At 50.9% G+C, this 10,153-nt stretch overlaps 3 protein-coding genes across 3 annotated transcripts; 2 read left to right on the top strand and 1 right to left on the bottom strand.

Moving 5' to 3' along the window:
* Positions 1-220: 220 nt before the first annotated feature.
* BDW74DRAFT_188919 (uncharacterized protein) lies at positions 221-2,826 on the bottom strand (the record flags this gene model as incomplete). The annotated part of the gene is made up of 7 exons (XM_073731844.1): positions 221-787; positions 838-915; positions 965-1,059; positions 1,109-1,417; positions 1,677-2,111; positions 2,174-2,251; positions 2,301-2,826. 7 exons carry the CDS (start codon positions 2,824-2,826, stop codon positions 767-769), a joined length of 1,542 nt encoding a protein of 513 aa, XP_073578482.1. The 3' UTR covers positions 221-766.
* Positions 2,827-3,554: 728 nt separating this feature from the next.
* On the top strand, positions 3,555-5,328 carry BDW74DRAFT_107305 (EVE domain-containing protein). Its single transcript, XM_073721666.1, has 6 exons — positions 3,555-3,872; positions 4,083-4,248; positions 4,326-4,574; positions 4,625-4,642; positions 4,697-4,813; positions 4,864-5,328. Exons 1-6 carry the CDS (start codon positions 3,801-3,803, stop codon positions 5,220-5,222), a joined length of 981 nt encoding a protein of 326 aa, XP_073578481.1. The 5' UTR covers positions 3,555-3,800; the 3' UTR covers positions 5,223-5,328.
* Positions 5,329-5,820: 492 nt separating this feature from the next.
* BDW74DRAFT_171290 (aldehyde dehydrogenase family protein) lies at positions 5,821-7,379 on the top strand (the record flags this gene model as incomplete). Its single annotated transcript, XM_073727290.1, has 2 exons — positions 5,821-5,945; positions 5,999-7,379. The coding sequence occupies 2 exons, from the start codon at positions 5,821-5,823 to the stop codon at positions 7,377-7,379; spliced, it is 1,506 nt and encodes a 501-aa protein (XP_073578480.1).
* Between the last annotated feature and the right edge of the window lie 2,774 nt (positions 7,380-10,153).

The raw sequence follows: 10,153 nt of genomic DNA, 5'->3' as shown, positions 1-10,153 counted from the left end.
GTGAGGAAAAGAAGAGGAAGCTTCTCGTATAATAATAAATAAGAGGACCCTGAGATGCCTCGATGCCCCTCGATGAGGTTACCCCTCCATCCGGGCCCCCCTCGATCACGCAATCTACTGACCGCCTGCCTAGGCCGTATCGAAGTCGCAAGATGCCCCCACTTGAGCTCGACCTGGGCGTCTGAGAACGGTTCGCGGAAGTCGAGCTAAAACCCGGGGTGCAACTTCGGCGAGCTCCTCCTTCATTGGATCGTGCCTCTCTTCCCAGATTCTTGATCCCCGGGGCTTCAAGCCGTTTACCTCAATATCCCGGCTGCTCTTACCTTCTTATCTTGCCAGTTTATTCCCCTGTATTCGTCTCTCTTCTCACCCGCACTTGTCGGCCGATTTCTACTCGGGAGGAGCGTGGCTCGGCCGACAGTTCGAGTCTGGTGGCCAATGGAGATCACTACCGATGGCGCAATATGTTCACATCATCACCGAACAAATTCATCAGATGGCAAAAAGGATGAGAAGAACAGAAAGCTCAGGCACTGGCAGAATCCGCGAAGTCGCCAATCATTATCAAAGAGAATGGCTGTAGAAATAATCTCGCTGTCAAGCTGAAAGCCCGGAGGGTGTAATGGCGGTTCATTATCTATAGAGCTGACCATCCCACAATGTGTGATTGGTATCAGTTTCTGGGTGCCATGTCTCAAGGATTTGCTCTGCAAATGGATCCCCTAGTGCTAACAAGTATTTCGAACATGGTCGAATCTGCATACGATTACTGGTTGTGCATGATTTCCTGATACACAGTAAGCGTTGCACCACTACATAACTTCTGGAGCCACTTACGCTGGCAAACTTGCTTCGGGCGCGAATTTTGGGGCCGAAAAAGACCAATACCCAGGGTACGATTGTCAGAAGAACTCCCTAAGGTTTGTCAGCCAGGTGAACAATGACACTCAAGAGGCCATCTTACAATTCCTCCCAGAAGGCTGCAAGCGGCTGGATATCCTAAGTTGGTGAACATAGCGTTTGTGACCAATGGAAAGACGCCTCCGAGAATGTTGCGGCCTAGAAATTATCAGCAATCAAGTACGACCGATAACAAAGAGAGACATACAGAAAGACTGCGCAGCAATAGCAGAGCTGGCGTATCGGTGGTACGTATCGGCGAGATAGTTGAAAGTTGCCAGGTAGATTGAGAGAATACCTATCGTCGAACAACCGATGGCAATAGTTGGGACGATCCAAGGAATCGATGAGTATGATGTCCACCCAAACCAGAATAAGCCCACTGGCATCAATATCGACTCGATACACGCAAAGTACAACCGGCCTTCCGGTGTACTGGACATTTTTCCAAATCGTGCAGCCACACTCTCTTGGTTTACGCTTAGCACGGTGCCTATAATTGCAGCAATGGAGACCGCTGTGGATGAATGTCAGCAAAAGTTTAAAGTTGGTATTGGCGGCCGTCGACAAACCTGAGAATACAGCTCCGTTTTGCTCAACATTGAAACCATGATTCGTTGAAAAGACAAGGGGTACTGCGCTGAACTTAAGGTATAGAATCGCCCAGCTGAACGCTACCCAAAGCGAGAAAAAGAACACCACTGGCTCTGTGAAGAGAAGGTCTTGTATATCTGTTAGCCTGACGCAGTTCTGAGGCTAATGCTAAGAGTACTTACGAAATGGCCGGTAGCACGAGATGGATATCATCTTAGCCAGGGACTCGCGCTCTTCATCGCTTTTGACCTTCCATCTGATCCGTTGGATTTGCTGCTTCTCGGACGTTTCACTCGATTCAAATATCACACCGTAATAGCCTGCCTCTTCGAGAGCATCATAGTACTTGTTCAATGCTTTTGCCTTGCGACTCAAGAGGACACTTCCGCGGGTTTCGCTAAGAAAGAAAAAGAGTATGATCAAGAAAACTGTCGCAGCAATGGCCTGGGAATAATAGATCCATCGCCAGTTTGTTCGATGTTGTATGAAGCTGGAAATGAGTGGGCCTAGGCCTGTTCCAAAAAGGACGGAGCCAGAGAAGTATGACATGGGAGTATTGCGGTCCCCGGCGTGATATATATCACTGATAACTCCCCCGACCATGGTCGAAAAGGTAGCTGCGAAGACAAAGCAAGTCAATAATGCTATCGCGAATCTGGTAGAAGTCTAATGAACATACAGCCGCCAATTCCCAAGAAAAATCGTGCGACAAGTAAACCGGCGAAGGACTCTGTAGCTCCGCAGCCGATAAGGCAGACTGCACTATGTCAGCTTGAATATTCTTTTTGACGATCATGACAACCCACCCGTGAAAACGACACCGCTGGATACAAAGATCGGCCGTCTGCCATTTATCTCGGAAAATGGAGCCAAGACCATTGGCGCGACCCCAAACCCTAGGCAAAAGAGCGTGATTCCTAGGTTGTAAACGACCCTGCTTACATTCCACTTGGCAGTCAACTCATCGGCTGGAGGGGTATATTCTCCAGCTGCGTAGGCGCTCATGGCAGTCACACCGCAGGATATCCAGGTGATGACCGACTTTCGCGGCTCAGACCAAAGGAACGGCGAGGCATACTTCGAGAGATCTGGGCATGGCGGTGGAGCTGGCTGGCCGGGATGCGGGGAAGAAAGACCCACGGGCGATGGTAACGGGGTATCAAAAGTGAGGTATAGATGTTCGAGTGGTGTTTGCGAATCGCCATCGCTCGGTGCGAGCTGCGCAGCCTGATCTCGATTCTCCAGGACGGTTGTGACGTCGGAGTCGCTCTTGTTGATGGTATCGGGGTTCTGTCCGATACTTCGCGGAGAACCTTCCTGCGCGTAACCCATGACGGAATGCCAGTTTGTCTATGGTCGAGAGGAACGCAAGTCCAGGGGAATGAGAAGTAGTTATAGATGCCTCGGCGAGAAAGAGGGGAATCGAGAGATAGCCATCCTTTTCAATTCCTAGCGAGGATCATACCTCGAACAGTCCTGCGGTTGCTAGGACCGGCAAACCTCGATCGTTCGCTGTGTGGGGTTTGGGGGCGGATGTTAGCGGAACTTCCGCTTCTAAGTCTGAAAAAATAAGACGTTCGATTGGTTCTGGCTGAGCTTTGATAAGTCAACGGCATGCATTCAGAACTTTGCTATCGAATCGGAAACGTGCCCTTGATGATGAATGCGTGAAAGAAGCACCAGGACAGCCATTGATATAGTAGGCTGTCTCGAGATAGCAGCTTCCTCCCCGGCGTTCGAAAACAGTGCCGTAGTAGAATCGGCAGCACCGGCATCTTTCATCTTCATGTCGTAAGCTACTCCGTATGATCATGGGCCTGAAAACAAGCTGCCTCGCACAGAATATCCAAGCCTCGACTCACCGTACCTGTCGTGGTACAAATCACGTGAATGATTCATCAGGGCCCACTGTCGCGGTAGGTCGCGTCTCGAGTCCGGGGTTGAGCTCACTCTATTGACCTCGTCCCGACTTAACCCAAGCATCTTCATTGTAATTCGAGATATCAATTGCTTGTGAATAATCTACCCGTGGTCTCATTACCAGTACACCGTCAGTGCTTGCCAAACTGACTGAGCGGCTGTCAAATTTAACAACTCATTTTCAACGCGAGTACGGATACTAACGCTTGTCATTCTAAAGACGCGTGGGCACTCAAGCTTTAATTTATCTGCAGACTCCTTTTCTTTCTGACTTATCATCCTCCTCGCCACTCGCTTCTCCTCTACTCACAGCCTGCGCTTCTTTTCCTCGACACCGATCGGTTATATTTATCGCGTCCGTCACCATTTCGTTCCTTTCGTCAATCATGGCGCTCGGCAGGAAGCGCAAGTCAGAGAGCATGTCAGCCGCTGCCGAAACTGAGACGCCTTCGAAAAGGGTACGTGGCTTATGAGATGGTGATTGTTACCTTTGTTGGCAAGCGTATCGCACGCCACGGTAGTTATTAGGATGACTATAGAGGCCGTTTTCCCAGGCCACCTATCCTCATAGACTCCATGTTATATGCTTGTATCTATGAGAACCGCGTCGTGTACTACTGCGAGACTATTATCCGAAAGACAGTAGCTGACATTTTTCCGGTTTACAGGTTGCTGAGGGTGATGCTTCCACTCCCGCCACTCCTGCGACCCCCGCCACAGGAGAGAAGAAAGGCAGAGGCCGTCCTCGCAAATATCCCGTCGGCTCAACCTCTGTTCGCCCAGAAGAGCCCAAGAGAGGTCGCGGGCGTCCTCCCAAGGCAACAACTGGCACAGGTAATCCTATATTATGGCGCTCTTCGTCGTTGATTCTGGCGTTCCTTGGGTTGCTTTCAGTTTCTAACGGAGTTTAGCCACCCCAAAGGCCAAGGCAACATCCAAGTCGACTACACCCGGCAGCAGCTCACGGGGCCGGGGAAGGCCGAAGAAAAATGCTGGCAGCAGTGAATCCACACCAGCTGCAGATGAGAACACAGACCAAAACACTGGGCGTTCTTACTGGCTGATGAAGGCTGAACCTGAGTCTCGTATTGAGAAAGGAAAGGACGTCAAGTTTTCCATCGATGATTTGCGCGCCGCAAAGGAGCCAGAGCCGTGGGATGGTACGTTCTTGCCACCTGTATCTCAAGTGACTGAACTAATATCTTATGAGGCGTCCGCAACCCCGTTGGTAAGAATATCGACTGAGCAGCGGCTTCTACGCGCGGTTCTAACACAAACATAGCGCGGAAGAACATGCAATCTATGAAGAAGGGAGACCTTGCTTTCTTCTACCACTCCAATTGTAAGGTGCCGGGTATTGCCGGTGTCATGGAAATTGTCCAAGAGCACTCTCCAGACGGTTAGTTTCATTTTGCAAACAAGGTTCAATGATTAAGTCTTAACTGATAGAGTCCGCCTTCGACCCGTCCCATCCCTACTATGACGAGAAATCCAAGCGTGAGGACCCAAAGTGGGTTGTGGTTCACGTTGAGTTCCGGCGCAAGTTTGACGAGTTGATCACGCTGCGAGACCTCAAGTCTCACGCCAGTGCCAAAGCACCGCTTGAGAATCTTCAGATGTTCAAGCAGGGACGTCTCAGCGTCTCAGCTGTGACTCCAAGTCAATGGGACTTTATTACGAGCCTGGTGAAAGAAGGAGATAAGTCCGAGTCGGCGGACGATTCCTCCAAGGAAAACGGCCCTAGCAAGGAGGACATATCGGCAAAAGAAGACGAAGCCACGGAGAAGACATCAGAGGCTAGTGAGTGAGGTTAATCTAATGGGACATCAATCTATTCCTTTGCATCTCGGGATCTCGAATTGGTTGACTGACAGTCAGCCTGAGTATATTTTCTTTATCTATGTATAATCAATGGAATTTTTGCCTTTTCATGCTATGCTTTTATATTTTTGCCTTGTTCCTAGCAGTAACCCTTTTCCTCCGACAAACACCAGGTATAGAGGGTGGCCTGGAAATGGGGCTGAAAGGTTTAGTGCACGAGCCCTTGAACACTGCTTGGTCATCAACTGCTGTCAATTCTCATCGTCCAGGCTTGATGTAAGCTTCGTGAGCCTCAATTGGTATTATTAATACCTACTGCCACCTAAAGTTCCCCAGAAGAGCAAGTCTATCCGAAGAGGGGCCGCCAAGCCCCGCAGCATCCAGTGGGCGAGATCCTTATCTTTTTTATCGCATAACATCACTGCTTGCAGCACCAAGCTCTCCAACTTCTCCTCGCCTCCCCCTCTTCCTCCCTTCTCCCCGCCCTATATGTCCTTTCTTTCATCCTTTTCCCCTCGATTCCGTCTCTGTGGACTTCGCACCTTCTCTGCTACATCTCGACGGCAGTTCCATCCCTCATTAATCATGTCCACCACCATCAGCTTGACAGCCCCCAACGGGCACAAGTATGACCAGCCTATTGGCCTTTTCATAAACAACGAGTTTGTTGCATCCAAGTCCGGTGACAAGTTTGCCACCATCAACCCTAGGTATGTAGCTTGTGGCGATTCATGGCTATAATTTCAACTAATACACAGAGCAGTGACGAGTCAGAAATCACACAAGTATATGCTGCCGGAGAAGAAGATATCGACATTGCGGTCAAGGCAGCTCGCAAGGCGCTCAAGGACCCTTCGTGGAAGCTCCTTCCCCCAACAGACCGAGGCACCCTGATGCTCAAGTTGGCCGACCTCATTGATCAAAACAAGGAAACCTTGGCCACCATCGAGACATGGGACAATGGTAAACCCTACTCAGTCTCTCTGAACGATGATCTTTCAGAAGTTGTCAACACCATTCGCTACTGTGCCGGGTGGGCCGATAAGATTCACGGACAGACCATCAGTACAACACCGGCCAAGTTTGCATACACTCTGCGCCAGCCTATCGGCGTCGTTGGCCAAATTATCCCATGGAACTTCCCTCTGGCTATGGCTGCGTGGAAGCTGGGACCCGCATTGGCCTGCGGTAACACTGTTGTTCTAAAGCCTGCAGAGCAAACCCCTCTTAGTATCTTATACCTCGCCAACTTTATCAAGGAAGCTGGTTTCCCACCCGGTGTTGTTAACATTGTGAACGGTCTCGGAAGAGTGGCAGGAACATCACTAGTTACCCACCCCGACGTGGATAAGGTTGCTTTTACTGGCTCGACCATGACTGGTAGGGAGATCATGAAGATGGCAGCTGGAACCATGAAGAACGTCACACTTGAGACTGGCGGCAAATCTCCTTTGCTCGTCTTCGATGATGCAGACCTCGAACAGGCGGCGAAGTGGGCACACATTGGTATCATGTACAACCAAGGACAGGTTTGCACAGCCACATCGCGTATCCTTGTGCACGAGCGAGTTCACGATGAATTCGTCAAGCTCTTCCGGGAGGCCGTGGCCACTACCAGCAAGGTCGGAGATCCCTTCGCCGACGACACCTTCCAGGGTCCTCAAGTCACCAAGGCCCAATACGAGCGCGTCCTTTCCTACATCGAGAGCGGTAAGCAAGAGGGTGCAACCCTGGTCGACGGCGGTGTGCCATACAAGGACGTCAAGGACGGCAAGGGCTTCTACATTGCGCCTACAATTTTTACCAACGTCAAGGACGACATGCGCATCTACCGCGAGGAGGTGTTTGGACCTTTCGTCGCCATCGGCAAGTTCTCCACCGAGGATGAGGCCGTCAACCGCGCCAACGACACTACCTACGGATTGGGAGCTGCCGTCTTCACCAAGGACATTGAGCGGGCCCACCGAGTTGCGTCTGAGATCGAAGCTGGTATGGTCTGGATTAACAGCAGCAACGACAGCGACTTCCGTGTTCCCTTTGGAGGTGTCAAGCAGAGCGGTATCGGCCGTGAACTTGGTGAAGCTGGTCTGGAGGCGTACACGCAGGTCAAGGCTGTGCACGTCAATATGGGAACCAAGCTGTAGGCTGCTCACCTCAATGAGCAATGCCACTAAAACATATATACGACGCAATGTATTACGCCTTAAATTGGAATGAACCAAAACCGCAGTTTCTCATCGCCAGTAAACGTACTCCGAAGAAATTTCCCTAGCCAACCATATGCAGCCTTAAGATCTTTCGCCCACGATGCGCCAGCGTGCCCCCACCCCTGCCCCTATCCCTGCCATCCGTATGTACGCAGCAGTATCCTGTAGCACGTCTTGACTGGGTTACTTGCGCGAAACACAGGGGTCTGCACCGTTGGCTGAATTCATTTTCCGGATATGTATACTCTTTCCCGGGACCAGCGTATACAGTCAAGGATAGGACGCCAATGGTGAACATGCTCCATTGCTTTCCCCTTAATTGTACTCCTATCGCGAGCTGGGAATATCAGTCCTTCACGGTTTATATAAGCTTGCCACGTCCCATACGACAGGCATACGAATGGAAGCCACCCGACGTCGAGCGACTCGAGAAGGAGATGGAGTAGTGCCGGTCGTTACGAAGACTCGCCCTGTCTGTCAGATTCGACAAGCTTTGCTTACGGGGCACCATGGACAGGTCTAGGCCCTAGTTGAACGTCGAAGCTACGTTACTCAAAGACCCCTTGTAGAGCCTCACTTTTCTGCGATGGGCGACGCTGTCCCTTTGCACCAAAAGACCCTAATAATAGCCATCTATATGCGCAACTGAGCACACCAAGCTCGGCCTCGTCACAGAGCTCCTTTTCAGGGGCATGTCGGAAGACGGAGAGGAAGTCCGTTTGCCATGTACAAGGGTTAAATCCTTCTCTTTATCCACTGGCCCGTCTTTCCACTCCGTAGACGATCCGGCAATCCTTCTTGGTGGCCGTCTCTAACAAACAAACCAGTCTGTGCTAGTGACTATTCTTCAGCATGGGTATCCCCAGTCAATGCACCGGCTGCAATGCAAAGAGGTCTACCTGATGGCCTTGGGAATTGGGTAGCTGGATGAGAACGCAGTGGCTATGCGACTTGGACAGTCGGACGCCTCATTCAGAGGTTGAAGATGCATGGGCAAGGGAGGAATCGGCATATGAAGGATCCGGGGCGTCGTTTGCGACCCGTTATTGGTGTGACGGATTGATTTCCACGTTGCCCTTGAGTCTGAAGACCTGCAAGCGAGAGTTAGCGAGGAGATAGTGCTGGATGGATTCTAAATATGGCCAGGTAGCTGCCTCGTTAGGCACGCAGGCCAGCTAGTCTACGGAGTAAAGAAGCAAGCAGCAAGCACGCGCAGTTCGACATCCACTGGCCCACGGCCCACTGGGCTGCAATGCTGACCCTAACCATGCGCCAAATATGCACGTAATCACGGCCCCAGTTGCAGCCCTAACTTAGGTGCTGGAGTGCTGACATTGACAATTTCACCCTTCTCTTCGACGTGCAGGTCGAAGTGTCAGAGCTAAGACGAGGGAGCAGGCCGAGCGCTTATTTTCTTTGAATAAGGACTGGGTGGCGCATGTTTGAACGATGTCGTGGCGTGCCTGCGCCGAATAGTCCGGCTTATTGCTACCTGATGGCTGATGTATCGACTCCGAGCTCAAGGCAAATGAAAGAGAGGAGCTTCGATGTTTATACATCAAAACTTCATTAATCACAGGTACAGAGTAGTAGATCGAGCTCATATGAACCAGCGACAAAGTCTGGGCCGTGCGGGCCAATACCGGGACTTCCAAGCCCTTGCCCGTCGGAGGTGTACCTAAGAAGGAACGGAGGTACATGTACTTTGCTTCTGCGGAGTGGGACACCAAAAAGGAGGTATCAGATACTCCTGAAAGAGGATGCCCAAGCGTCGTAACAAATAACTTGCGATACCGTAAGCGTACGGTCGATACCAGTTGTTACCAACGACAGGGCATGCTTACTAGCGGCGTGTGAGAAAGGAGCTTTAGCTGCATATCCAGCCCATGTAAGACACGCTGTCATGCATGAAGAAATAGTCATGTGAGTGTGATTTTGTGCATCCATGCCCAAGGTATTTAAATATGGAAGCGCGGCAGCCCGGCTGCCTGCTGCAGCAGTGCTGCGGCCCGGGGGAGATATCGCGTTGCTGATCAAGGCTCGTTCAAAATGGGCTCCAAGGTGAGTCTAGGTCAAATTGAAGAAAGATAAAATTTCAATAATGAAACAAGAACATCAGTAAAAACAGGATTGGCCGTTTTAGCTTTACTCTCACCGCATTTTCTGCGTACTCCGTACGCTGGATCCAGTCAGGGGAAGGCGAGGCCAATATTGTTGGTGACGGTGTTGGTGACATGAGGTGGAACATACGTATCTAGGGTCGAGAATCCGAATCGCAATCTGTGAGCCTGTTTGCCTCCTGCAGGTACTCTTGCTCCCCGAAGAGAGCCTGCCACACATCATGCATCATGGTTATGCATGAAGGTTGAGCTGGCGGCTCGCGAGTCCGTGACAGACCGATGGCCAGATTGCTCAGGCACGGGCTCCTTGGCCCACAATTACTGGCCATCGCTTGTTGATTTGGTGGATGATGAGCAGCCTGACGATCACCACAAACGGATGGACAAAGCTGAAGCTTTCCTTTTATCTCTTTCTGGGGATTGTTGAACCGTGCTTGACCACTTGATCATTATGGAGTTATTTGTACGGAAAACATTGTCAAATTTGTCCCGAGTACGATGACCGCTCGTCGCTGGAGAAGCGCAAGTGAGAGCAAGAGTGATCGAACAACAAAGTACTACGCAGCCGGCTTGCTTGTTCTCAAGGATGTT

Source organism: Aspergillus multicolor (assembly GCF_047715735.1).
Source record: "Aspergillus multicolor strain CBS 133.54 unplaced genomic scaffold BDW74scaffold_45, whole genome shotgun sequence".
Lineage (NCBI taxonomy): Eukaryota > Fungi > Ascomycota > Eurotiomycetes > Eurotiales > Aspergillaceae > Aspergillus > Aspergillus multicolor.
The sequence above is the reverse complement of the archived record's forward strand: the minus strand, read 5'-3'. Positions and strand labels throughout refer to the sequence as shown.

Excerpts from the sequence above, each read along its gene's own strand:
- BDW74DRAFT_107305 (XM_073721666.1), top strand. The coding sequence starts at position 3,801 with ATGGCGCTCGGCAGGAAGCGCAAGTCAGAGAGCATGTCAGCCGCTGCC. Across the intron at positions 3,873-4,082 it reads CTGAGACGCCTTCGAAAAGG|GTTGCTGAGGGTGATGCTTC; the intron begins GTACGTGGCTTA and ends TCCGGTTTACAG. Across the intron at positions 4,249-4,325 it reads CAAGGCAACAACTGGCACAG|CCACCCCAAAGGCCAAGGCA; the intron begins GTAATCCTATAT and ends AACGGAGTTTAG.